Below are 27,969 nucleotides of genomic sequence, written 5' to 3'. Positions count from 1 at the left end.
GGTGGTCCCCAGCAGCCCTGTACGGCTTTAGGTTTTCTTCTCTTACCCTGTGGTAAAACAACAAGGAGGACTTCCCTTTGATGCATCATGATTAATAAGACTGACCTTAATTTCTTGGGGATTCAGTGCATCCCTATATTATAACAAGTGGTGATCATGTAAATTCTCAACTTTAACATGGTATTTACTTGCCCACATATCTCTCTTTTCCACCCAGGACCTTCCACCTTCTACTGTTCCCCATCTTCCCCCATTGTGCAGATGACACCGTTCTTTGTATACAGTCTTCACTAGAGCCCTTCCACCCCAGGAGGTGACCCAAAGGTCCTGAAATATTCTTCACTGTAGGAATTCTTCATGCAGGACCTGGGAGCTGCTTTCATCCATTCATTCATTTATTTGTTTCCTTCCTCCTTCCCTCCTTTTTTTCCTTCTGACTATATGCCTGCTTTGTGCTAGGTTCCAGACTAGGCTCTGGGGACATGGAACTTGCCAATCAGGACATCCATGTCCATGGGGAGAGAGCCATGTACCGCAAGCTTTGGCTATGTGTTTGTGATTCCATTCGGACCCTACCGTGTGTGTACTTTGAGTGCTGCCAGTACCACACCACTATCTCCCTTTTCTCTCAAACTCAGAACTAGTTTCAGTGCCTCTCTTTTTCTTGCCTCTCACATCTAATCAGTGCCAGATTCTGTTAACTGTATCTTGGCTAGCTTTATCATGTTTTTTCAAGTCCAGTACTTACGGCCCTGCCAGTGTCTTAGATATACCCTAAAGATCCATGCAGGAGCCTCCTAGCTCTTTCCTTCCCTCTTACAGGGCCTCAAAGACTGAGTGCTGCCCATCCAGTATGTCCCATAGAGTTGTGCGCCACAGCTCCACTGCTCACCTACCCTCCCTATTGCTGCCAGCGTCATCTGCCTTACAGTAAACTGTCCAGAAATCTTCAAATGTTCTGTTTTGTCCACAGAGAGGAAAAATCCAACCTGCTTTGGCCTCAAAGGTTCCTGCACCAGCCAGCCCCCAGCTTCCTTCTCAACCTTATTTTCTACTCTCTTCCCTCCTCCCTTCCCCAGGCCCATGCTTTAGCCAAACTGGGTAAACGATTCTTGTAGTTCCTGTAGCCCAGAATATACTCCTGCCTTCTCTATTCCCATAAATCTAATTCTTACCTATTCCTACAGAATCAGCTCATTTATCCCCACTTCCAAGAAGCCTTTCCTGATTGCTGCACTTGGACCTGGTCTCTCTCCTTCCTTAATGCATCTCTCATGACTCCTGTCCTGTCCCACTGGCGTAATGGCCATTTGCTTTCATACTTTCTCTCCAAAAAGGTTACCAGGTCCTTCCTTATTCTTTTTGGTCTTCTATTTGGCACATGGTAGCAGACCAAATTCACAACGAATGCTTAATAAATATTTATTGGGTGAATAAATGAATAGTAAGTATTGGTAACACACTGGTTGCTATATATATTTCTTTAGATTTGTTTTTCTCTCCCTTGTGTCCCAACTGGGGCCCCCTTAGCTTTCAATTTAACGACCCTTTCCAGACAGTCTCTCCTCCTCCCTCCCTGTAGTCCCCTCCCAGCCACACTCTGCTGCAGGTGAGAGAAGCAGGTGCCTGGCCTGACCCTCAATGACCTCTTTCCTCCCCTCTCTCTAAATACAGGCTCAGAGGAGGAACTTGAGGAGCTGTGTGAACAGGCTGTGTGAGATGCTCAGGCCTAGCTCCAACCACGAGTGCGCTCCAGATGCGTTTGGGCCCTACCTAGCACAGAGTCCTGCTCCCAGGAGAAGAAAGGACCACAGCAAACACCATTCTTTTTGCCATACTTCCTAGAAGCACTGGAAGAGGACTGGTGATGGTAGAGGGCGGGAGGGTGCTGTTTCCTGCTCCAGCTCCAGACCTTGTCTGCAGAACACATCTGCAGTGCAGCAAATCCATGTCCAGCCAGGCAAACAGCTGCTGCCTGTGGCGTGTGTGCGCTGGATCCCTTGAAGGCTGAGTTTTTGAGGGCAGAAAGCTAGCTATGGGTAGCCAGGTGTTACAAAGGTGCTGCTCCTTCCCCGAACCCTACTTGGTCTCCTCACCCCAGGCCTCATGTTCATATCAGCCAGTGGGTTCAGCAGAACTCATGACACCTTATCACCTCCCTCCTCAGGTGAACTCTGCACACCAGCTTTGGCCCCTCCACAGTAAGGCTGCTACATCATGGGCAACCCTGGTTCTATCATTTTCCTTTTTGCCAAAAGGACCAGGACCATAGGTGAGCCCTGAGCACTAAAAGGAGGGGTCCCTGAAACTTTCCCACTATAGCGTGGAGTTCTGTCCCTGAGGTGGGTATAGCAGCCTTGGTTCCTCTGGGGGTTGAGAGTAAGAACAGTGGGGAGGGGAAAACTCCTCCTTGAAGATTTCCTGTCTCAGAGTCCCAGAGCAGGTGGAAAGGAGGAATTTCTGCTGGACTTCCTCTGGGCAGAGGAAGGATGGAATGAAGGTAGAAAAGGCAGAATTACACCTGAGCGGGGACAACAAAGAGTTCTTCTCTGGGAGAAGTTTTGTCTCAGAGCAAGGATGGAGAATGGGGACAACAAAGGAAAAGTAAAGTATGACCCTTGGGTTTGGACAGCCCAGAGGCCCAGCTCCCCAGTATAAGCCATATAGGCCAGAGACCCACAGGAGAGTGGATTAGAGCACAAGTCTGGCCTAGGCCACTTACACTGAGTGGACAAGAGCTGAGGGGCCTCCTCAGGGTGACATTCACCCCAGGGCAGCCTGACCACTGTTGGACCCTCAGGCATTATCCCATTTGGAATGTGAATATGGGGGCAAAGTGGGCACAGGACCCCACCTGGGAACCTTCTTCCCTCAGTCAGTGGGGAGACTAGCACCTAGGCACCCACATGGGTATTTATATCTGAACCAGACAGACGCTTGAATCAGGCACTATGTTGAGAAATGTATTTATTTGCTAATATATTTATCCACAAATGTGGTCTGGTCTTGTGGTTTTGTTTTGTCATGACTGTCACTCAGGGTAACAACTTCATCTCTTTCTACATCAAGAGAAATAAATTATTTCTGTTATCAGAGGCTAGGCTCCGATTTATGAAAGGATAGGGTAGAGTAGAGGGCTTGGCAATAAGAACTGGTTTGTAAGCCCCTAAAAGTGTGACTTAGTGAGATCAGGGAAGGAGAAAGCATGACTAGAATTCTCACTGTGATTCAGTCATAATTATTATACTGTTCACTTCACACATTATGATGCTTCAGTGACTTAGACCTTGGGCAAATACTCTGTGCCTCGCTTTTTCAGTCCATAAAATGGGCCTACTTCATGGTTGTTGCAGGACTTACATGAGATAATCGAGTACAGAAAACATGTTCCAAAGTGTAAAGTTTTATTCAATGATAGAAAACATCCAAACCTGTCACAGAGCCCATCTGAACACAGCATGGGACCGGCAACAAGAAGCAAGCCTGCCCGGAAGCAGCTCAGTTTCAATCAGGAGGCTGGGCTGGAAGGATAGAACAGCGGGGCCTGAAACTATTTATATCCCAAAGCTCCTCTCAGATAAACACAAATGACTGCGTTCTGCCTGCACTCGGGCTATGGCGAGGACAGAGAGAGCTGGTGCTCCGTTGGCATGAAGTCCCCAGGGCCAGAAGGGGCCTCTGTCGCTTCCTCACACGGCACAAGTTCCCCTTCTGCTTCCCTGAAAAAGGTTTGGTAGGGGTGGTGGTGCCTGTAGAACAAGGCATTTCGCTTCCTATACGGTGAAATGAAAGAGAAAAAAAGGACACCTAATCTCCTACAAATGTTCTTTAGTAAAGGAAACGTGTCTAAGTGCTAAGAACTGCGCAAAGTATAAATTATCAGCCGGAACGAGCAAACAGACGGAGTTTTAAAAGATAAATACGCATGTTTTCCGCCGTAGCTCGCAGGCCAGCATTCCTGTGGGAAGCAACTGGAAACCCTATAGGGCTCTGGCAGGAAGGAGGGGTGGGGCTGTCCCTGGATTTGTTATGGGTCTCTGCAGAGATAATCCAGAGGGAGACAGTGGATTCACTGCCCCCAGTGCTTCTAAAACGGGAAGACAAAACAAAACAAAAAAAACAAATTTCGGTTCAGCACCGGGAACGGGACCAGCGCGCCCCAGTGCCAGCAGCCCAGATCAAACGGCCCGCGTCGCGGCGCTGCGGCTCAGGCCGACGCACTCCCGCGCAAGCGCAGCCGCCCACCCCAACCCCGCCCCTCGAGGGCCCGCTAACTACCCTACACAGCCTCCGCCGCGCCCTCGGCGGGCTCAGGTGGCGGGGACGCGCCCCGGCCCAGGTGGAGGCCGACCGCCCCGCCTCCCCGCCTGCCGGTGGGAGAAACCATCTCCTCTGGCAGGGGTAGGGGCGGAGCAGGCGCCCGCCCACACCGGAAGAGGAAGTCTGAGCGCCAGAAGTGGCGGGCATTCTGGGTAACGAGGGGTTTACTTCCTGCGGTTGCGCAGGCTGTGGCCGTGTATCTCCCTGTTGCTCTTCCCATCGGAGAAGATGGCCCTGGAGACAGTGCCGAAGGACCTGCGGCATCTGCGGGCCTGTTTGCTGTGTTCGCTGGTCAAGGTGTCAGTCGAGGACTTGGTTGTAGGGACCATGGGGGACCAAGGTCAGGGAAAGAGGGCGGAGCGGGGCTGTGGGGCAGTAAAATGAAAAGTAAGGCCCAGGACTCAGAGGTGGCAGGGGGAGTGAGAAGCCGAAGGAGACCATCGTTTACCTCGTAGGATCGCGGGCAGGTCTTTTAGCTGAGGGCACGGGCGGTCTTATATGCCTTTGAATCCTCAGCTCTTAGACGTTCGGTGAACTTACGTTGGAGCCGAAAGACGCTGGGAGTCACAGGCGGGTGGGGATCCGCAGCTGAGTGAGTAGTCGGAAAGGGTGCCTGACCCTGAGCAGACTAGAGAAAGGAATAGATAAAACGGAATTGGGAACAAGAGAGGAAGGAGTGGGAGGGTGGGACTTAGGAATGGAGCTTTGAGAGTAGTAGGTGGGGAACCTTGGGAGACAAAGTCAACATAGGGAAACAAGAAATTGAGCAAGTCGAAGTATTAAGAAAGCTACTTTGTCTCTTGGTCTTGTTCATGCTTATCTCTCCTTTTCCTTTATTTTTCTTCACTCCCAGACTATAGACCAGTTTGAATATGATGGTTGTGACAATTGTGATGCATATCTACAAATGAAGGGTAACCGTGAGATGGTATATGACTGCACCAGCTCTTCCTTTGATGGGTAAGCCGCTTCAGGTTCCGTCATTCCCTTCTGCATTACCCAGCCCGCACCCAGAGAAGTAAATACAGGGCAAGTGTTAATCCTAGTTGGTCCCAGCCGTTCGTTTTTGGGGGTTATCTTGTGTGGGTTTTTTTTTTTGAGTCAGGGTTTTGCTCTGTGGCTTAGGCTGGAGTACAGTGGCATGATCATGGCTCACTGCAGCGTGGAACGATCCTCCCACTTCAGCCTCCCAATGTGCTGGGATTATAGGTGTAAGCCACTGTGTCCAGCCTCAACAGTTATTTTGAGACATACTAGTGCTAGGGATCTAATACAGTAACCGCTAGCCACATGTAGCTACTGAGCACTTGAAATGTGTCTAGTCCAAATTAAGACATGCTTTTAAGTATAAAATATACCCCAGATTTCAAAGACTTAACATGAGAAGAAAGAATGTAATCTTAATAATGTTTGTTAAATGCGTGAAAATTTCTTTTGAAAATGAAGGGAAAGGAGGTATAGTAATGGTAGAGCATTGCCCAAAACCTGTTGCTTTTTTGGAGGGGACAGACTTTTCGCTCCTGTCACTCAGGCTGGAGTGCAAAGACGCAATCTTGGCTCACTGCAACCTCTGCCTCCCGGGTTCAAGCAATTCTCCTACTTCAGCCTCCTGAGTAGCTGGGATTACAGGCGCCTGCCACCACGCCCAGCTAATTTTTGTATTTTTAGTAGAAATGGAGTTTCACCATGTTGGCCAGACTGATCTCAAACTCCTGATCTCAGGTGATCTGCCCACCTCGGCCTCTCATAGTGCTGGGATTACAAGTATGAGTCACCATGCCCGGCCCATTTTAGCCGTTTTACTTATTTATTTATTTGAGATGGAGTCTGGCTCTGTTGCCCAGGCTGGATTGCAGTGGCACAATCTCAGCTCACTGCAACTCCACCTCCCAGGTTCAAGCAGTTCTCTGCCTCAGCCTCCTGAGTAGCTGGGATTACATACAGGTGCCTGCCACCACGCCCAGCTAATTTTTGTATTTTTAGTAGAGACGGGGTTTCACCATGTTGGTCAGACTGGTCTTGAACTCCTGACCTCATGATCCACTCACCTCGGCCTCCCAAAGTGCTGGGATTACAGGAGTGAGCCACTGCGCCCGGCTGCATTGGCGTGATCTCAACTCACTACAACCTCCACCTCCCAGGTTCAAGCAATTCTCCTGCCCCAGCCTCCTAAGTAGCTGGGATTACAGGCACCCACACCATGCCCAGCTAATTTTTATACTTTTTTAGTAAGGACGGGGTTTTGCCATGTTGGCCAGGCTGGTCTGGAACTCCTGACCTCAGGTGATTCTCCTGTCTCAGCCTCCCAAAGTGCTGGGATTACAGGCGTGAGCCACTGCGCCCGGCCACCATTTCTAAATACACAATTCAGTGACATTAGTGCATACTCATTGTTGTGCAGCCATCACCACCATCCATCTCCAGAACTTTTTTCATCTGTACCCATTAAACACTAGCTCCTCATTCTCTCCTCCCTGTGGTCCCTCACAACCACCATGCTTTGTCTCTATGAATTTGGCCACCTTAGGCACCCTTAGGTACCTATGGGCTCATTCAGTAGCATTTTGTAGCTTCTTTCACTTAGCATAATGTCTTCAAGGTTCATTCATATCGTAGCATGCAACAGAATTTCCCTCCTTTTTTTGGGCTGAATAATATTCTCTTGTATGTGTATAGCATGTTCTGTTGCCCATTCATCCATCAGTGATATCTTGGGTTGCTTCTCCCTTTTGGCTATTTGTGAATAATATTGCTGTGAACATTGGTATACAAATATGTGTTCAAGTCCCTGCTTTTCATTATGTTCAGTACAGATGCTCCTCAAGTACAGAGTTACAACCTAATAAGCCCATCATAAGTTGAAAATATAAGCCAAAAGTGCATTTAACACACCTAACCTACTGAATATCATAACTTAGCCTACTTCAAATGTGCTCAAAACGCTTATGTTACAGTGGCTGACCAGAAGCTGTGACTCACGGCTGCTGCGCGGCATCATGACAGAATATTGCACTGAATTGCTAGCCTGGAAAATAACAAATTTAAAATTTGAAAACAGTTGCTACTGAATGCATGTCACTTTTGCACAATCATAAATTTGAAAAATCATAAGTTGAACTAAGGTAAGTCAGGGATCGTCTGTATATCCACAAGTGAAATTGCTAGATATATGATAATTGAGTGTTTAATTTTTTGAGGAACTGTCATACTGTTTAGCAACTGCACCATTTTCCGTTCCCACCAACAGTGCCCAAAGGTTCTAATTTCTCCCCATCCTTACCAACACTTATTTATTAATAATAGCCATCCTAATGGGTGTGACTTTGGTGTCCCATTTCCCCAGTGAAGGGTGATGTTGAGCCTCTTATGTGCTTATAGCCATTTGTATATCTTTGGAAAAATGCCTATTCAAGGCCTTTACTCATTTTTTACTTCAGTTTGTTTTTTTTGTTGTTGGGTTGTAGGAATTACTTATATATTCTAGTGCATATTAGGTCTTAAAGAGTGGGCAAATTGAAGATCGGAGGAGGGCTGGATGACCTCAACCAAAATTGGAAGAGATAGTACTTTCCTCTTAAAGAAAGAAGCTTGGGATTTTTGAGGAAGTTGAGGTGAGAGAGAGAACATTCCAAATAAAGCGAGTGACTAGAGCAAAGGCATAGGTTGGGGAAAACCAGGATGTGTTTGGAGAACAGTGGGAATTCTGTTTAGGTTAAATCATAAGGTTGGGCTATAGAGACCCTAAGGCTAAAAAGATAGATTGCAAAGGACAGAGAAGAATATACTTGTGGTCAGGAGGATGGCCTGCATCGTGCCTATCTCCCATCAGGCTGCAGGGCTGAGGGCTAGTGTTCTTCTGCTTGTCAGCCCTGGAGGTAGGGTCGGTTCCACTTACAGCGCATGGCTGGTAATGTAGGATTTGGATGGGAAGGGAATCTTCTCAAATAAGAATCCAGGAGTGTTACTGAGAGAAGAGGGGAGGCATATTGAGGAGGCAGTCAACAAATGTCAGTGCTCAGACCCAACACAATCGGCAGGCAGTAAGCATTTGATTGAATGCTTTGAATGACAAAAATGCTTATCCATCTTGCTCAAGCAGCATCCTCTAGCCCTTGAATAGCCTTACCATTCTTCTGGAATCACAGCTACCTGGGAAGGACAAGTAGGATAATGAGTAGAGCTAATGCTTATTTAGCACTCTGTGCTAGTCTTTGTGCTAAGGTGTTTTTCATGTAGTATCTCAACCTTTGAGTCTCAGCTTACTGATGAGGTTCTGAGAAGGGAACCCCGCATGTATAGGTCATTAGAGGGGTCCCCATATGTCTAGGTCATTAGAGGAAGAGCTTAGCCAAGTTGAACTCATTTCTAGTAGGAGGATCCATTGTTCTGACTCACCCTCCTCTTTGCACTAGGCGCTAGACCCCTTGTAGTTGTGTTAGTTGTAACTATTGGCCCTCTAGTCCTAAAGCCGTCTCGTTTTCTAGGGAATCTGTAGGCTAAGGATGTTTGTGAGCTGAGTGAGAGAGTCTTTTGGGGATGGAAACTAACCTGTGGCTGGTGGGCCAAGGACATAAGAACAAAGAACGTTTGTCAGTCCTAGCTTTGAGTCAACCTCATCCCAACATCAGAAGGGAGTTTTCCCAACTTTGAAGTGGAGACTTAGTACTTGGCTTTTTCCTGGATTTCTCTCTCAGAATTGAGCTCAGGCACAGGGGAGGCTCAGGCTGACTCTCCATTTCTTTTCCCTCCCTAGAATCATTGCGATGATGAGTCCAGAGGACAGCTGGGTCTCCAAGTGGCAGCGAGTCAGTAAGTGTTGGCCTTTCTCCTTTTGGCTTAGTTGTAGTGTTACTGTTCCTCAGGTCCATTAGGGAGTCTGAAATCAGCAAGGTGAGTGACCTCAGGGTGGGAAAGATCGGGTTGTAGGGAAGACAAGGAAGCAGTGTCCTGTGCCTTATCATTTAACACTTGTAGCCGAAAGAGGGGATAGCTCTTCTGTTGGAGTTGCATCACTTCTTTAATGTTTAACTTTAGCTTCCATTTGATCTTCAGTCTTTTTTTTTTTTTTTTTTTTATACTTTAAGTTCTAGGGTACATGTGCATAACGTGCAGGTTTGTTACATATGTATACTTATGCCATGTTGGTGTGCTGCACCCATCAACTCGTCAGCACCCATCAATTCATCATTTATATCATGTATAACTCCCCAATGCAATCCTTCCCTCCTCCCCCCTCCCCCCTTGATCTTCAGTCTTAACTCACTTCACTGTAATCTTGTATCTTTTTTCTTCTCTCTCAGGTAACTTTAAGCCAGGTGTATATGCGGTGTCAGTCACTGGTCGCCTGCCCCAAGGTAATAATCATAACAGCCAATGTTCATTTACTCTAAAGCTCTGCAGAAGTTTTTTTAATCTGAATTAATGCCAATTCTCACAACTCTCTGAGGTTCAGCATTTTACAGATGGGGGGAACCAGGCACAGAGAGGTTAAATCACTTGCTGGAGGTCACCCAGGTAGTAAATGAGGAGCCAGGACTGGAATCCAGGCATTCTGGCTCCAGAATTTTTGCTATTTCTGTTTTTTATTTTTATTTTTATTTTTTTATTTTTATTTTATTTTATTTTTTTTTTTTTGAGACGGAGTCTCGCTCTGCCGCCCAGGCTGGAGTGCAGTGGCCGGATCTCAGCTCACTGCAAGCTCCGCCTCCCGGGTTCCCGCCATTCTCCTGCCTCAGCCTCCCGAGTAGCTGGGACTACAGGCGCCCGCCAGGTCGCCCGGCTAGTTTTTTGTATTTTAGTAGAGACGGGGTTTCACCATGTTAGCCAGGATGGTCTCGATCTCCTGACCTCGTGATCCGCCGGTCTCGGCCTCCCAAAGTGCTGGGATTACAGGCTTGAGCCACCGCGCCCGGCCTGTTTTTTATTTTTTTAGAGACAAGGTCTCACTATGTTGCCCAGGCTGGACTCTAACTCCTGGGTTCATGCGTTCCTCCCATCTCTGCCTCCTGAGTAGCTGGGACTACAGGTGCCTGGCCTAGAACCTTTGCTTTTGGTGACTATATGTATCCCTCTTTTTCTTCTCATTCTTACTGAACACTTACCTGGGTCTTCACTGGTAATGAGTCAACTAAGCAGGACCTTTTTTTTTTTTTTTTTTTTTTTTGTTTTTTTAGTTTTTTGGAGACAGGGTCTCACTCTGTCACCCAGGCTAAAGTGTAGTGGCGTGATCGTAGCTCAGTGCAGCCTTGAACTCATGGACTCAAGAGATCCTCCCGCCTCAGCCTCCCAAATAGCTGGGACTACGGGTGCAAGCTACTACGCCTGGCTAATGTTAAAAATTTTTTTGTAGAAATGGGGCCTTGCTCTGTAGCCCAGGCTGGTCTTGAACTCCTGACCTCAAGTGATCCTCCTTGACTTCCCAAAGTGCTGAGATTACAGGCATGAGCCACCATGCCTGGCCAAGGAGGACTATTGTTAAGTGGTCTAGGAACTCCAGTTTACTTATAGTACCCCCTCAGGGTGGCAGCTGGGTGGCTTATCTTACCCTTCTGAATCTTACCTCACAGAACTATTTCTTTTCCTGCTTCAGGAATCGTGCGGGAGCTGAAAAGTCGAGGAGTGGCCTACAAATCCAGAGACACAGCTATAAAGACCTAGCAAGATGCAGGGCTGCCAGCATCTTTGCTCTCCTGCCTCTGCTTATTTCTTGTTCTGGAACTAAATGAGCAGAACTTCAAATACTTCCTACCCTCCAATTCAGACTCAGCTGACTGTTGAGAAAGCAGCACATCATTTTATCTTCTTTGGACTACAAGTGGGGTGGGAGGGATTTGGGTTGGTGGATTAACAGATGGAATTGAGGAGAGAGTAGGATACTGATTTTCCTGCCCATGGCCCAGGGCTGTGCCTTCCCCATGCTGAGGACTCTAGGTCAAATGTCAATAAATATGAACCTCCTCTAGAAAGTTCTGAAGGCCATGACACCTGCCTTGCCTCCCTCTTCCATTCTCTTAGGCACAGTAATAGCTTATTTTGCCCTATAAGGAGCTTCCCAGAGCAGCAGAGGCCCTTCTACTCCCTTTTGCCTATCTCAGCCTCTGGGATTGCAGCCTTTCTAGTGTGCTTCCTATCAGAAGGTGGTGTCCAGAGGCTTGGTAACCCCATCAGCTTGGTGGCCCTGGTGTCTCGTGGTTGTATCCTGCCCTCGAGACCTGGCACAGCAGTACCCCTTGAAGAAATCCTGAGGCTTTGTAGTGCTCCTTGACCATGTTTAATAATTCTTCCCCCACCCCCGCTCTTCCTATACCTTAGGCCAGTCTCAAGCACTTACTGGAGGCCCTTGGGCCTTGGGCGACCATTGGGTCCTAGTCTGCCTTGTTTGTGCCCCTGTAGGAGGTAGATCCTTTTCTCCTCTGGCCTAGTAGGGGACCTTGGGTAACATCCCATTTTTTGGCCAAGGTGAGTTACTTGCTTTAGGATTAAAAAAATTTACCACGAATTCTCGTTTATTTAAATTTCCACAGAAATCCCCATTTTGATTTCCCTAAGTTCCTTGTTCTCCCTCTAAAAAGAAAATGATTACACCCTGCCTGTTTACCTCAGGATTGTTGTGATTGTAGAAACGAGGCTATGTGAAAATTATATAAGTATTATAAAGGTGAAATCCTTTTGCTCTCCTTTTTGGGCCATTTTTCAATACATAGAATATGTGCACGATCAGCCAAAAGAGTGGGGGAAATGCTGAGAGCCACAGCTGCAGGGTGAGCTGTGGGTCATTAGCAGAGCTGCCTGTGCTAGGGCTTTGTGTCTCAGCCACCTGGTGTTGCTCTTGAGTTGATTTTGCTTGTTACCTGTGGGCTGGAGTGTGTGGGAAGGAGGAGAGATGCTGACCTGATTCTGATTAGTTTGATTAGTTTGTCTACTCCCCTTCCTTGTCTTCGCCTAGGCCTATGGGAGGGAAACTGGGACTGGCCGGGCTGCTCATGTCCACTCATGGTCTTCAAACTAGAACCATTTTCTCTGGTGCCTTCAAGCTCTGAGGGAATGGTCGGATAACCCCAACTCCAAACAGTTTCTCAAGGATTTCCCCAGCCCAGCAAACAGAAAGCTCCATGAGTGGTGATTTCTGTTCAATTTCAACCTGAAAGCACCCCTGCCGGCTAGAGCTTACATCCTGGATGGAAGAAGTGCGTTTCAGCAAGAGTACCCAGGCTGTGCAGCCAACACCCAACTTTCACTAGCTTCTCAAAAAGCCCCTTGGAAAGCCCCAGCTGCTGTCCTGGGTGTCTGACCCGGACGTGGCTGCTTGGTGAGAATGGAAACAGTTGTGGGGAGGGGAGGCAAGAGGAGCTTGCACAAATAACCACACTTGGGCTGCCTCAGCCTCACACTGAACTGAGCCCTAACTGACAGTCTCACAGGAAGCCAAAGACATAGCATAGGCATTGATGCTTGTGGGGGAAGGGTGGCCTGTTTCCCTTCCTGGATTCTATAGACTGTGCCAAGTGGGCTCTCCCTGGGAGCTGCTGCTGAATTAGCTTTCTTGCTTTCTCTGGCACTTGAACATGCAGGTGGTGCCACTCAGCAACCCAGACAGGCAGAAAGGTGCTGGAGTCCCAGCCTCTACTGGAAACCCAAAGAAACTAAGACAAGGACTTGGTTCACAGCTCCCTGGGAGGGCACGGTCCGGTCCTGGTACCACTGCCGTGCTTTCCATGGCTATGAGGGTGGCCGTGAGAGCTGTGTCCTGCCCACTGGCCCATGTGTCTGTCAAAGGTTCAGTCCCATTCTGGCTGCCAACGTTCTGAGTGCACAGCATCTTAAGATCTCTCCTTGTCTTGCTCAGTAGTGTGGCTTCTCTCCTTCTGAAGAGCAAGCCTCCTCCCCAGCTCAACAAGGACAGACACAAGTCAGACAGAGACTAGGAATGGTAGCCAGGCTGCCTTCCCCTTGCCTGCCTGTGCCTCATTCTCTGCTTCCTCCCTGCCACATGCTGTGGAATTAGGGTCTCCCAGAACACTGAGGAGCTCAGTGGCAGTGCATGGATAATACAGCCTCCAGCTCAAGAAAGGACTGGTGGCTGATAGAGCAAGGGTCAGGATGGTCTGGTTTTGGAGGGGAGCAGTTACACCAGGGTCTGGACTGAGGCTTTGCTCTTGGTGTGGCTTCTGCCTTGTTACTCCTAGTCTGTCTGCAGCCTGCTACTTGATCCTCAGGTCCCCTCCCTGACATCTGTTCTCTATCAAAGAGGCAGGTAGGTCATGTTTAAGAACAGACTAATAATAACTTTGTCTGGAAGTCTGGTTCATGTTTAGTATCAGTAAAACCTTTCATGTAAATATTTTTACAGTTGACAAAGACTGGGTGCTGTGGCTCACGCCTATAATACCAGCACTTATGGGAGGTCAAAGCGGGCAGATCACTTTGAACCCAAGAGTGTGAGACCAGCCTGGGCAGCATGGCAAAAGCCCATCTCTACAAAAAAAATACAAAAAATTAGCCAGGCATGGTGGTATACACCTGTAGTCCCAGCTACTTGGCAGGCTGAGGTGGGAGGATCCCTTGAATCCGGGAGTTTGAGGCTGCAGTGAGCCATTATAGCACCACTGCACTCCAGCCTGGGTGACAGAGCGAGACCATGTCTCATAAAACAACAAAACAAACCCAAATACAGTTGACAAAGGGCTTTCACATCCACTATCATTTGATTCTCACAAAAACCCTGGAACTAATTAACATCCTTATTTGGTGATGAGGAGACTGAGGCTCAAAGAGTTAAAGTGTCTTGACTGGGCGCGGTGGCTCATGCCTGTAATCCCAGCACTTTGGGAGGCCAGGGTGGGTGGATCACGAGATCAGGAGTTCAAGATCAGCTTGGCCAAGATGGTGAAACCCCGTCTCCACTAAAAATACAAAAATTAGCCAGGTGTGGTGGCGTAAGCCTGTAATCCCAGCTATGTGGGAGGCTGAGGCAGGAGAATTGCTTGAACCCAGGAGGCGGAGGTTGCAGCGAGCCAAGATCGCGCAACTGCACTCCAGCCTTGGCGACAGAGCAAGACTCTGTTTCGGGGCGGGTTAAAAAAAAGAGTTAAAGTGTTTTAGCCATAATCAAGTAGTGGAGCCCCAGCTCAAGAAATACAATGTCCACATCAAGTTTAGGGCTACTAACTGCGACATAGTTGTCCACAAACACAGCAAGTTTTTTTCCCTCCGTAAGTATTCCACGGAACCAGTATGAGGCATTAGCTTTCTTCTGAGTGAAGTTACTGCAACACATTGTCCCTACATGTTGAGCCCACCAACCACTCTAATCCCACCACTCTAGTCCCTAAGTCTAAAATTAGCCAAAGAGATGGAGGCAGTGGGGCAATGGCCCAGGGAGGGGAATCCTTGGGATTTACTCAAGGATCCCTGTGCAAGGCATTGGGAAACCAGTCTAGCCCTTCATAAGTTACCCCTGGCTGCATTTACCGTTCCACTCCAGCAGCTCTTACACGCCTGCTGACGTCTGCCCCACACCTCCCAATCTCTCTTTTTCCTCCTCACCTCCCTTTATCTGCAGACTGATGATGGCACCATCACACCCCACTGGAACACTGAGAGACTTGTGTGATGAAAATGCATGTATCCAACTAAGGGCAGAGTCCTGGCCCTGCTGCCTCCACCAGCCACCAACTCTGTGACTTTCCCGTCGCCTCTAAAATGAAGTTTCTTGTCTGTGAAGTGCAATTGACAAAACTATGATCTTAAGTGGTAGGATCGTGGTGAGCTGTGATAGATGGGGGTGGAGGAGGGCATGAGAAGCACCTAAGGTGCTGGTTATATTTTGTTTTTCTTTTTTCTTTTGCTTTCCTTTCCCTTTTTTTTTTTTTTTTTTTTTTTGAGACAGGGTCTCTGTCGCCCAGACTGCAGTGCAGTGGCATCATCGTGGCTCACTGCAGCCTCAACCTCCTGGGCTCAGTTGATCCTCCCACCTCGGTGCCCCAAGTAGCTGGGTCTACAGGCAACCACCAGCACATCCAGCTAATTTTTGTATTTTGGTAGAGATGGGGTTTCATCATGCTGCCCAGGCTGGTCTCGAACTCCTGGGCTCAAGCGATCCACCGACCTCGGCCTCCCAAACTGCTGGGACTACAGGCATGAGCCACCACGTCTGGCCTGTTATCTTGATCTTGATGCTAGTTATGTAGGTCAGTTCACTTTCTGAAAATATATTGTTATATACTTAGGATTTGTTAACTGTTATACTTCAAATAAAAAGTTTGCTTTGGGTGGGTGTGGTGGCTCACGCCTGTAATCCCAGCACTTTGGGAGGCTGAGACAGGTGGATTGCTTGAGCTCAGGAGTTTGAGATCAGCCTGGGCAAAATGGCGACACCCTGCCTCTACTAAAATTTTTTAAAAAATTAACCGGGCGTGGTGGCACACACCTATAGTCCCAACTGCTTGGGAGGCTGAGGCAGGAGGATCACTTGAGCCCAGGAGGTCAAGGGTGCAGTGAGTCCTGATTGTGCCACTGCACTCTAGCCTGGGCAACAGAGCAAGACCGTGTCTCAAAAAAAAAAAAAAAAAAAAAATCAAATACAATAATTTAGGGAAAAGCAATTTGAGAGTTGTAAACTAAGTATGTAAGGAATTCTCATTATCCAAAGTTGTCTATCTCTAGGTAAGTTCTAGATAGGTGTGACAAGAATTTCATCCTTCCAGCATTGCTGGGTAATAGGTGTTCCACCACATATATCATACATAAATACATCAAAATGGAATGAAAACAGAAACATTTTCCTTCAAGCACCAGGGCTTCCTCCCCCGCCCCTCCGCCCCCAAAGACAGGGTCTTGTTCTCTTGTTCTGTTTCCCAGGCAGGAGTGCAGTGGCACAATCATAGCTCTCCGAAGCCTCCAACTCCTGGGCTCAATCAATCCTCTCACTTCAGCCCCCAGAGTATGTAACAATACAGGTGCACACCCCTCCACCCAGCTAATTTTGGGGGTTTTTTTTTGGTATTTTTTGTAGAGACAGGGTTTCAAATTCCTGGCCTCAAGTGTTCTTTTGGCCTCAGCCTCCTAAAAGGCTAGGATTATATGAGTGAGCCACTGTGCCTGGCCAAGGTTTTTTTTCAATTTTAATCTTTATGTTCTCGTTTTTTATAAGATAAAGTTTTGGTTTGGGTTTTTGTTGTTGTTTTGTTTGTTTTTCTGTGGTTCTTTTTTTTTAGACAGGGACTCACTGTGTTGCCGAGACTGGCCTTGAATTCCTGGGCTCAAGAGATTCTTCTGCCTCAGCCTTACAGGTAGCTGGGACTACATTCATGTGCCACTACACCTAGCTTAAATTTTTAAAAATGTGTTATAATACTTCCTTGCTATTTGGATACAAGATTCTGAATGTGATTTAACCTGATTTGGCTCAAAGTTGTTGTAAACCTCCATTTTTGTATCATGTGGTGAAATGGTTCCGGGACTGACTCTTTTTCTACCTCTTGGATTCATAGCAACCTGTCAGCTGTCACTTCTGTTGCTCACATGTGGCTGTCCCCCTTCCAGTCTTGTCTGAACTAGGAGAACAGGCAGCCACACTTGGTAATAATTGCTATAGGTTGTGCCAGTAGGGTTTAGACTGGAGAGAAGAGCACATGGCTGCCTGCCTCAGTCTTGGGGTTTCAAGGCCTTCACCAGTGGGAAGGTGAGATGCTGAGTCTACAGAAGAGTGAAGGCAGACCACAGAACATTAGGACTGGGGGAGTCATGACTTAGGCCAGCCCCTCACTTTATAGGGGAGAGGACTGAGCCTCAGAGGCTGGTCAGCTTGACTTCAGGAGCGGGTCACTGCTACTTTGTGTGTCCTATACTGCCTAGCTCAGTACCTCTTGTCTAAAGATGCTGTGTTTCTCTGCCATAAGATCCCAGGAAGCGGGAACTGAGTGCAGAGAACACTCTGCCTTGTGCTGCTGGTAGATCCTCTGAAAAATAGGATGGAAAACATTTCCCCTCTATGCCTTGGCACTCCCCCATTCTCAACCCTTTGCCTTCCGGGTAGAGGGCAGACATTATGTTCTCCCAGATAGGGAACTTGAAGTCCAAGGAACTTTCCTTGGGGGTCTATCTATGGCGGATAGAGGCTTGGGCCTCTGAGAAGTCAGGGAGCTGGCCTAGCCCATTTCAAAAGCTCCTGTGTGCTGCTCCCCGCCTATGCATTCTTCCTGCAAACTGAGCTCTTGTGTTACAGAGTGAGCGTGAGGGAAGGGAAGGAGCAACTTCAGACAGCAGGGTAGGGGGACCTCAGTTTCTCTCCAAAATGGATCCCTCATCCCCTTTCAACCCCTTCCACCCTTTCAACCCCTTCCCCCATCCCGGAAAATACCTGGAAGGAAGTGAGCGCTCTGGGGCCACTAGCAGGAAGTGGGGGGTTAACTGTCACCTCATCCCTGGGGGCTTGAGTAGCAGAAGGCAGAGGGGGGAAATGCAAATCCATGCTTGGGAGGGAGAAGAACTCCTGAGAGGAAGCAGGTGGCAGCCAGAGCCCAGCCTTCCTCCTGGGCCAGTGGTCCCAGCAGGGGCTGCAGAGGCCTGAGGCAAGGGAGTTATCACAGGCCCTGAACAAGCCAGTGGCCGGCCCACCCTGTGCAGGCAGCTGCAGCACTTTCTCTGGTCAGCTGAGTAGACTCACTTCCTCTGCCCTGCACCCCAGAGAGGCCGGGAGATGGGAGGGCGGGGTCTCAGGAGGAGGGGTGGGGCATGGTCTGGATTCATGGAAGGTGAGGAGATGCAGGAGAAATGAAGAGGGGGTATGTCCCTGGGGAATCAGCTGGAGGCGGGCAGGCATCAGTCTCTTCTGCTTTTGCTTAGGGACTAAGATTCAGAAATCCCTGTGGCATCTGCACCTCCCCCTACCTTGTTCTAGACACCAGGGGCCAAAATTGAGAACCACATGGTGTCCTTGCAAAGGGATATTTTATAGCAACTGGAAACAAGAAGCTAAGAAGCAGCCTTTGGCCTTGTGCCTCTACACTAATCATCTATTACATCCCTATGACAATTTCCAGCTTCAAAATGGGCCACTTCTATTATTGCATTTGACCCTCAGTGCCATCCCACGAGGCAATATTATTCCCCTTTCACAGATGAGAAAACTGAGTTTCCATTACATCTCTTGCCCACAGTCAGTGGCCTGGTGAGGCTGCACTGGTGCTTCAGCCTTTCCCCCTTGCACAACACTGCTGTCCCTATGGCCTCCCTTCAGTTCTGCATGGCAGATGGGGATCCAGGGCCCGTAACTGAGGCAGGGGCATGGGGGGTCCTCCAGGTTTTCCTTTTTCTCCCTTGAGCCCCACCCAGCCTGCAGGTGGGCTCTGGGGTTGCAGGTCCACTGACCTTAGTGTCAAAGCCTCCTTGGGGGTGAGGGCTTCCATGCCTCCTGTATTCACCCACCCTGGGACCTCTTGAAGAGGGACTGGGCCCCCTGACGCCCGCCCCCATTTTGGCCTAGGCATCTCACCTCCCCCTCCCCAGAGCCACAGCTCCGTGACGCAGCCAGCCACTGGTGCCCCATTGGCCCGCCCTAGTGCATTTGCCCTTATTTGGCCAGGCCGGCTCCAGGCTGGGTCTCCACCCCTGGCCCAGCCCCCGCAGGCCTGTCTCTCTCACTTCGTCTTTTTGAGGTTTGGCTCTGGGGCTCTGGGGCCCTGGCGGGCGTCACTTCAAACGCACTTTCTGGTTGAGTCACTTTTTAACGGCTCCAGTGCTGTGAGCTGCTGCTGCTGCTGAGTCCCTGGCCTTGGGGGCCAACCCTCCCCCATCTGACTGCTTAATAGGCTCTGAAGGAAAGGGCTGGGGAGGCCATCTGCTGCTGGAGAGACTCTGCAGACCACCTCACCACCCATTTAGGCCCCTCTGCCCCCTGCCCCCCCACAAGCTTGGGCCAGAGGGTCGGCCCTGGGTCACTCCCACTGCTTTTTCCAATGGGGTTGTGAGGGGAGAACAGGTCCTCACAGAAGACCTATTCCTTTGGGGACTTTGAATTGAGCTCCCTTGGGGGAACAGAAACGGCATACCCGATTTTCAGGAAGGTGAAACTTAACCTTGCTGAGTTTCCGGTTCCTCATCTCTGAGATGGGGATACCATTACTTACCTCACTGGGTCAGCAAGACGATCAAGCGAGATTCAGATTGAGTGTGTTTCATCAAGTTATCTGGCTGCCTGGGCTGCCTCCCTTCCCCCTGCCCCGTGTGCAGAACGTGGAGGTGAATGGGATGAATCCAAGCAGGTTGACAGGGCAGTCCTCACTGAGCAGTCTCTTTCCAACTCTCACCGCCTTTTCCAGCTGGGCCTGGGATGTGAGGAATCCTGTTGGGGGCAGGAGGCTGGCAGGAGGAAAGAGCCCTTTGCCCCTTGTTTCCAGACAAGATAAGGGGAGAATTCTACTAGAGCCCTTCCTAGCCACCCTGCCTTCTCTGCATTTTGGGAGGTGTGCCCTCAAGCCAGCTGGGAAGATTCCATGGCTGCCCCGGGGGCTGGGCAGGATTTGGAACACAGATACTGCTGCTCCCACCTGCGAGGTCCCTGGGCTCCTATACTCTTGGGGACTTCCTAGAGCACAAACAGGTGTTTTGGTCAACTCCCCATTTTTATAGGTGAAGAAACAGGCTGGGTTTAGGGATAGATTCAGTGACTGGCCCAGAATTGTACCACATATAATCACAGGGTGAGGACTAGACCCCTAGTTTCTTGACACTGAGTTTTATCCTCTGCTTGGTGATCCTGATGTTGGGATAGGGAGTGGGGCTGATGAGGGATCGTAGTGGGTTTCAGGCAGAAAACCAGCTCTTGGACCCCCTCCCTGCCCCCGCCACACACACACAATTTATTTGCAGCAGTTGGAACTGCAGCAGGTGCAGCTATGCAAGTTAAAGCCGGCTCCTGTGTGTGGAGAGTCCAGAGGGAACTTTCTCGCATTTCTCCACTTGTGTCCCTAGGAGACCCCAGAGGAGAAAGCTTCTGGTTTCATGGCTACTCCCACAGCAATGGTCAGGGTAGTCTTCCTCACACCCACACCCCCTTTCCACCCAGCCCATCCTGCCTTTTCCCAGATGTTGTGGAAAGAACCCAACTTGGCCCTAACTTGTTTTCTGACCTCAGGCTGCTTTCTGCCTCTCTCTGGGCTTGCAGCTCTGTTTCCTGACTTGGGACCAGTTGCTGCCTAACCTTGCTGCTTAAAAGTCCTTGGATCTTATGATCCCAGGAGACCTGAGCCAGAACTCTGTCCCAGTGCAAAGTGACCTCCTAGTGTGGGCCACTGTGCACTGGAGCTGCCCCTTGCCAGACAGAGTAGAGCAGGAGAGTGTGAAATTAAACCTAGGGGAGTCTGGGCTGACCTGGCAGGAGCTGAGAGCCAGCCACCTTGTCCGCCCTCCTTGCCTGGAGGCCCTTCCGCACTCCTTGTGCTCCCAAGGCTCTGAGATGAGACAGAGATCTTCTGAGGTGCTGAGATGACCTCTGTAGGGGACATGGGCTGTCTTAGGTTCTTAAGGCACTTCCCTCTCTTGGCACCTGCTTCCCTTGGTTGCCCCTCCAGGGAGATGGGGAAGGGTCTCGACATTTGGGACTATTGACTCCAATTTGCTTTAGCCCCATTTTGCAATGCTAGGGGCTCAGTTTCCCTCCTTTGTGGCCAGGCCTGTCCCCAACCGTAGCTTACTGGAGGGCGGGTCTGCTCCGCCGTCTGGACTTCCTGTTTGTGAGTGGTTAAGTCTGTGGCTTCGCTCTTGTTGCCTCTTCACAGGGCAGGTTATCTGGGCTGCCATCTCCCACTGGCTGCTTGCCTGCCTGTGAGTGAGGGCCCCAGGCCCATGCAGATGGCGGGGAAGGGTTGGTTTTCTTTTCTGCCTTCATGTGCGGACAGTGAGCTCGTGTCATTTCTTCCACCCTCTGGGCCTGTTATCCTTACAGGCATTAGGCCTTCAAAAGACCATTTTCTCCCTGTTTCTCCTCCTTGCCCGGTCTCTCCTTCTAAACCCTCTTCCACCTGTACTCACATTCTCCAGGAAGCCTTCTCTGATGGGACTCCTGTGACTCTAAGGTTGCCACTGCAGCATCCAACATCCCAACCCCCTGGGCCCTGGCAACCCCCACCTGGGATGGCCTTATGCCTGTTGCTGTTACTCTGTTAAATGTAGATGTGTGTGTGTCTACTTCACCCTCAGATTGGCTCACTGGAAGTAGGAGCCAAGTGTCCCCATCAGATCTGAAGCTCTGCCCCTGCTTTGGGTACAAGACACTCACTTGCACTGACACATACACTCTTACACACTGCCTGTCAGGCTGGGAGTGCCCAAGGACGGGTCCTGTGTCCTTTTCTCTGCTGGCTCACCTTTGCCTACCCACAGCCTCAGCTTGGCACACAGAGATGGTTGTCCCCGAGGTCAGTAAGGTGGGGGTGGGAGTGAGGGACGGTGAGCCTGGAGCCCTCCAGGATTCCAAGCCCAGATCCCTCTATCCTGGTGAAGGGCTGTTCCCACCTTGTTCCTGCCGCCCCCACCCCTACTTCCTCTGAGCAGGAATCTGTCAGAACCAGAGTGCCATGGGAGACTTTTGACAGCAAGTCCAAGTGAGCCAAGGTTGCCCAGTGACAGTCTGCTTGAAACTGGACTGGCCGCCAAGCGGGCAGAGTTTGAAGTATCAACTTGAATTCCTCTCTCCTGTGCAAAGACGTCAAGGGTCTGGTTTTCCGCATCCTGGGGAACTCAGGCAACAGGTGGCTTTGGGGGCAGGAGTAGGAGCCAGGCCACTCTCACAGAGGTACCTATGTTCTGAATCCACCCCCAACTCCTTCCAGTCACCCTGCCAAGCACTGGCCCCAGATTCCCAGGTGAGCCTCCTTGTGTCTCTTGGGGAGGAGGCAGGTGTGTCCAGGAGCATGGATAGGCCTTCCTCTAGGTGTGTGTGCAGGCCTGCGGGGTGTGTCAACCACAGCGTGTCTGTGTCTGAATGTTTTGGGCTCTCTGGGCCGCTGTCTGTGCATGCATGTTTCCACGCAGGCACTGGCTGCTCTTCCCTCAGGCAGTTGCTGGTCAGTCACACAAGCCACGCATCTGGGTGGTGGCAGCCTACATCAGGCTTCCAGTTCAGCAGCCTTCTTCCACTCACAGGTGGACGGCCCATTCCATGTATCAGGCATTCTCACAAAGTTTCTTATTGTCTCTGTATTCTTATTTTAGACTCTGCCCCTTCCCCTGTCCTTGATTTTGTCTCTGGCCCTGTCCCATTTCTTCTGGTTTGAGGCCAGCAGAGCTGGGAGTCATCACTGGGCTGGGGAAAGTCCAGGTGCAGGGACCCCGAACCTCTCCTCATTCCATCCTTCTTCAGCCCCAGCCTGGAGATGGGAACCAGCAGAGGGCCCAGACTCTCCAGAAACCCCCTGACCCCAGAAGCGCCATCGACAGAGAAGCTGGGTCCTAAGCTCTCTTCTCAAAAAAAGAAAATAGATAAATAAAAATAAAAACTATTGGTGATCTTTGGGCATTGAGGTTGTACAGAGAAAATCAGCCTCTGTTGTCACAGGGCAGTAGGCATCAGGGACACCTCAATCTGCTCAGGACAGGAGAAGGGCTGGATTGGAGACTGTTGGAGCAATGTGTGTCCCCAGGAACCTCAGCTCTGACTTGCCGCAGGTCACAAGCTGAGGGGTCTATGGCATAGCTGGGCCCAGAAGCCAGGGGCCCTGGCTCCCATTCTGTGACTCTCTTTTGTGGGGACAGGACGCCTCTGAAGTGAGGGCTATGGAGGCATCAGAAGCAGGAGAAGAAATAAGATGCTCTCAGGGGAGGAGCCCTGAAGGATGGGGGTCCAGGAACCCAGGTTACTGCACAGCTTTGATATTCTTATCCTCTTATCGCCCGGGGCAGCCACTTCCCCTCCACCCAGGTCGGAGGCAGCGGTGGTCTCTTAAAGGAGTATCGCCTCATTTTTGGCCAGCTGGGCCTACAAGGCAACCCTCCTCACCACTTTCTCTTTAGACTCAAGGGGGTGAAAGGCCCTGTTTCCCCTTTCTCTGTCCCATTTTAGGGACCTGGGAGTGGGGCAACTTTCCAGGTTGAAGGACCCCCTTCCTGGAGGGAAGGATGTGGGGCTGTCTCCCTCCCCGCTGCCCCCATTGCCAATTCTCTTCTAGGCCCTGAATCTGACAGCTCCCTAAGGTCTGTGTGGGCCTAAATGGAGGACCCAGAGAAGAGGTCCATGGCCTTCTGGGAAGTAGTCACTGGGTGGTTTTCTCTCTAGTGCTCCTACCTCCCCAAACCCATTCCTCTTGCTTCCAGACCCAAGCCCATCGAGAGGCTTGGAGAATGCTGGGGGAAGATGGTGTGGGCCGGGCTCAGCCCACCCAGCCCCTGCCCACCCCACACCCTACTCCCCCCCAGCCAGGGGCCCTGGGCTGGGCAGCTTCCTGCCTTCCCCATGGGGAAATCGGGGGTGGCATGCAGGTGGGTGGGCCCCATGCCCACATCCGGTGGCCGCCAGAACCTTCCCTCGAGCCTCTTTCCCTCCACTCCTCCAAGCCCCCTTCTCTCCCCGTAGCACCTGTGCCCCACCTTAGGACCTGGTCCTCACCCAGCTCTGCCCTGCTCTCTTGTCCTCATAGGCCCCAAGGAGAGCATGAACACCTAGCCTAGTGTCATCAGGCCCACTGGGCCTGAGAGTGCCCCCCGCACTGTGCCCTGCAGCCTGAGGCTGCAGGAGGGGTGCCTTGGCGGGGTGCTGAGAACAACAGCCTCCATGGAGGGTGTGCTGGCCCCAATGCCCTTCATGCATCAGCACCTCCACGGCTCCAAGGGAGCACATGCAGACGAGCCAGGGTTTGGCCTGAGTGTTGGGAAGGGAAGAGAGTTTTCTGGGCTGGGGTCAGCAGCGGTGAGGCTCAGAGAGAAGGTCCTTTTCTTGTGCTGGAATTCTGGACTCCCTGTTTTGGGCACTCACTGAGGGCCCTGTCGAGGAGCCCTGGTCTTCTGGGGACACCCTCAATGCCCTGAGTCAGTCCCAGGCTCTTGAGCCATCCCTTGGAGCTGGTGCCATGGGGGAAGGGCAGCTGAGGCCGGAAGCCACCTGCCCAGGGCATGAGAGAGGGTCCCCAGCTCTCCCGCGGGCCCACCCTCTGTTTCCTGTCAGTCTGTCCTCCCCAGGGAGGGAGGGAGGGCGCTCAGCCCCTGCGGGCGGGGGCGGGGCGGGCTCTGAGACCGTTGGGCGCCCTGAGATCTGGCCCACGTGGTCTCGGGGTTATAAGCCCTGCCCTCCCTGAAGGGAACCCCACTTCGGAGCCTGGAGCACAGGGCGAGCCCTCCTCCACTCTGCAGCCTCAGGTAAGGACCCGGACCTTCACTGCTGCCCCAACTGGAGCTCCTCAGCTCGAGGCCTGTAGGGGCTTGGGCTGCTGGTCTGGGTGGAGGCGCAATGGGGGTGTCGAGGAGCTTGGGTGGGAGCCCCATGCAGGAAGTTCAGGGCAAAGCGCCTTGAAACCTTCTCTAGTGGAAGGTAAAATGGCTCCTGGACCCCAGTGGGGGAAAGAGGTGTCCAAGGAGGAGGGCTGGAGAGTAGGGTGGGGATGGCAGAGCGTGGGCAGAGACTGAGAAGTAAGACCGTGTCTCAAGGGGCACCAAGCTCTTCCTCCGCCCAATGTGGCCACCATTTTTGTTGGGACAGCCTTGGGCTCCTGTGAGGGGAACAGCAGGGCAGTGAGGGGTTCAGGACTTTGGGTTGGTGGGGAGCCGAGAATCAAGGCCCTGGTGAGTCAGGACTTTGGGGCTGGTGGAGAGGCTGAGGACTGAGGCCCTGGTGGTTCAGGACCTTGGGGCTGGTGGAAAGGCTGAGGACTGAGGCCCTGGGGGTTCAGGACCTTGGGGCTGGTGGAGAGACTGAGGACTGAGGCCCTGGGGGGTCAGGACCTTGGACTGGTGGGGAGGCTGGGAATTGAGGCCCTGGGGGGTCAGGACCCTGGGCTGTTGGGGAGGCTGGGGACTTAGGCCCTAGGGGGTCAGGACCTTGGGCTGGTGGGGAGGGCGGAGGGTGGGGACTGAGGCTCTGGGCAGTCAGGACCTCAGGATTGGGGTAGGCTGGAGGCCAAGACCTTGGCGGGGGGAGCTGTGTTTGCCACGTTTGGACGCTGGAGGGTGGGTGGCATGGCTGGGAGCGGCCAGCCAAGGGGTCACAGAACTGGAGGTGAGTCCTCCAGAGGCCCTGGTCTCTACCTGAGTGTCCCTAAAACTGGGGGGATGGGGTGGAGCCTTTAGGGGGAAGGGAAGAGGGAACCGAAGAGGAAGTGGGGGAGGGAGGTAGAGGAGGCAAGTCTGGCGCCATGCTGAGTCACCGCCCACAAGGCCCAGTAGGGGCCCTGGCAGCGTTGGGGTGATCTTAGGAAGCCACGAGGAGGGCTGGGGGGCTCTTGGAGCAGCGAGGCCCAGGCGGCCTGAAGAGTACACGCCGACGGACAGACAGACAGTGCAGTCACCCATAAAGTAGAAAGCACTACTAACAGCACTGGAGGGTGTAGTGTTTCCTACTTTATGGATGAGTGTACTGTGGGCTTCGGAGATCACGCCACCGCCGCCGCCCGCTGCCCGCCACCATCTTCCTCGGCGCTCGGGGACCTCTTGTGACAGGTGAGCACCTCACAGCCCCTCCCTACTCTGCCCAGATGCCTGAAATACCTCCATGGCTCTCCCGCCCTTCCTGGTTCCAGACAGCTGGGGAAAGGCCACAGTCGCTCCTCTGCTGCCCTGCAGTCTTTGGGGGCGGGGAGGGCTGGACGTGTGGAACCCTGATGCAGCCGCAGCCGCAAGGACGAGGAAGGGGTGGGAAGGGAGGGTACATGGAGGGGAATGGGTGGTGGTGCCAGGGACCCAATGCTAATAAAGACTGGACTGTGCTTCTCTTTTGTCTGAGACTCTGTTGCTGGGGTGGGGAGCTGAATGCGGGCGGCAGGCACACAGACAGTATGGGCACACGGAAGGGCTGAGAGGGAGACCCTCTGTCACTCCTCTGAGAGATACGGGTTTGGCCCTGCCTATGAGATTAGAAGAGGGCTCTGGGCCTGGCCAGGCCACAGCTGGAGGAGAGAAGGGCCTGGGCCATCTGCAGAAAGGGGCAGGGATGTAAGGTATCCTCTCACATTCTACCCTAGCTCTGGCCCTATCCTGCCCCCCACTCACTCTCTACACGCCCAAACTGAAAGCTGCCTACATCCAGTTGTAATCTAAGAAAGTTTAGGGGGTCTTAGGTCCTATAAAAATTGGGCAAAATCCACTGTGGCACATACACAGCATCTTAGACAAGGGCGCAGACACTCATATACAAAGCACGCACTGAGATGCAAATGCATTTACACATAGAGGCCCCATGCAGTGTGCCACTAACACACACACAGACACATGTGACATGACTGGTATGACACACAGGGATTACACACACCCAGGGCACATACATATTCAGTAGTACACACATGCAATAATAGAAACATAGGACGTGTCTTACACATAGAAGAGCACACACATACAGTGACATTCGCATAATAAACACAGTGGCTCCATACACATACCTAGAGACACATTCATAGACCATGATAAATACAGAATACATAAACAGATACATGGTGATATACATATATATAAATCAAACCAAGTCATTATGCATATTTACATGACTATATGAGCATATCATATATTGTGTAATCAATTACTATATTGTGCCATATAGTAGCATCCATATCTATATATATCATGATGTGTTGCAATTTATAAACTCATGCAATGATAGCCTCCCATGCACATAACATAGACACAGTGGCAAACAGACATAGATGCAGTGACACAGAAACATACATACAAATACACCCAATGTGTTTTTCTTGTTTTATTATGTGACCCATAGACACATAATAGCACACGCATATATACACACAATGGCCCCTTCACATATACAGAAACAGAGATATGTCTATTCTCTATATGCATACTATACCCATGCAAGCGCATAACGGCATGCGTATATACTCTGACCTAAACATCAGCAACACATCATGCAGTGGCGTACGTGTTGACCTACACACTGCTTTAGGGAAGTGAATATGTCCACTCCTCCCCATGCACCCGCTACCTCCAGTTCCATTGGCTCTTGCCTGGGTGGAGCCCACAGTCAGTTAGGGGCTCTAGGGTTCAGTGTCACTGCTGCTATTCTGTGGGGGTGCCACACGAGGGCCCCCGACCTTGGCTAAAACTGGCTTGTCTAATGAGTCCCGGGTTCAGAGGGGAGAGGCGCTGCCTCTCGGGGCTTCTCCCAACACCCTTGTCTCTGGGGACTCTGTCTAGACCCCTGCCCCTGTATATAGGCTGACGCCTGGTTGGGGGGATTCTCACGTCCTTGTCCCCCAAATTATTTTTTCATAGCAACAAGGTCTAAGGCTACACAGAAGGTGAACTTCCAGGCAATTCAGGGCACAGCCAACCCAACAGGCTATGTGGGCTTCCCTGGTGGCTTGGGACAGTCAGGTTGCCCACCAAGTGCAATCTGCCAGGAGGAAGCGGAAGCAATTCTCTCCGTCTATTTCTACCTGTCTCATTGCTTGTCTTCCTGCTTTCTTTCTCTTGGTTTCTCTCTCTCTCTTTGTT

The 27,969-nt window shown here is 51.0% G+C and overlaps 2 protein-coding genes and 1 long non-coding RNA gene across 4 annotated transcripts in view; 2 read left to right on the top strand and 1 right to left on the bottom strand.

Annotated features, from left to right (window-relative positions):
- RNF43 (ring finger protein 43) overlaps positions 1–2,994 on the top strand; it is a 65,702-nt gene extending 62,708 nt beyond the window's left edge. For both annotated transcript variants that reach the window (XM_017861593.1, XM_017861592.1), the window contains one exon: positions 1,675–2,994. In XM_017861593.1, coding sequence (XP_017717082.1) covers positions 1,675–1,718 — 44 coding nt within the window. In that variant the 3' untranslated portion in view covers positions 1,719–2,994. The remainder of the gene's footprint in view (positions 1–1,674) is intronic.
- On the bottom strand, positions 2,943–19,923 carry LOC108521645 (uncharacterized). Its single transcript, XR_001883231.1, has 3 exons — positions 19,449–19,923; positions 4,769–4,948; positions 2,943–4,685 (listed from the first exon to the last, which is right to left on the bottom strand). It is a non-coding gene; the product is annotated as an uncharacterized LOC108521645 (long non-coding RNA).
- Positions 4,447–11,301, top strand: SUPT4H1 (SPT4 homolog, DSIF elongation factor subunit). The gene is made up of 5 exons (XM_017861594.1): positions 4,447–4,617; positions 5,174–5,280; positions 9,074–9,129; positions 9,621–9,674; positions 10,910–11,301. Exons 1-5 carry the CDS (start codon positions 4,549–4,551, stop codon positions 10,975–10,977), a joined length of 354 nt encoding a protein of 117 aa, XP_017717083.1. The 5' UTR covers positions 4,447–4,548; the 3' UTR covers positions 10,978–11,301.
- Positions 19,924–27,969: the final 8,046 nt, after the last annotated feature.

Source organism: Rhinopithecus bieti, unplaced genomic scaffold (genome assembly GCF_001698545.2).
Source record: "Rhinopithecus bieti isolate Rb0 unplaced genomic scaffold, ASM169854v2 scaffold_57210, whole genome shotgun sequence".
In the NCBI taxonomy this organism is placed as follows: domain Eukaryota; kingdom Metazoa; phylum Chordata; class Mammalia; order Primates; family Cercopithecidae; genus Rhinopithecus; species Rhinopithecus bieti.
This window is presented reverse-complemented; position numbering and strand designations above follow the sequence as displayed.

What these genes read in the sequence shown, in the direction of transcription:
- SUPT4H1 (XM_017861594.1), top strand. Translation starts at nt 4,549, where the DNA reads ATGGCCCTGGAGACAGTGCCGAAGGACCTGCGGCATCTGCGGGCCTGT. An exon ending in CTCCAAGTGGCAGCGAGTCA is followed by an intron (nt 9,130 to 9,620) that starts GTAAGTGTTGGC and finishes CTTCTCTCTCAG; the next exon opens with GTAACTTTAAGCCAGGTGTA. An exon ending in CACTGGTCGCCTGCCCCAAG is followed by an intron (nt 9,675 to 10,909) that starts GTAATAATCATA and finishes TTCCTGCTTCAG; the next exon opens with GAATCGTGCGGGAGCTGAAA.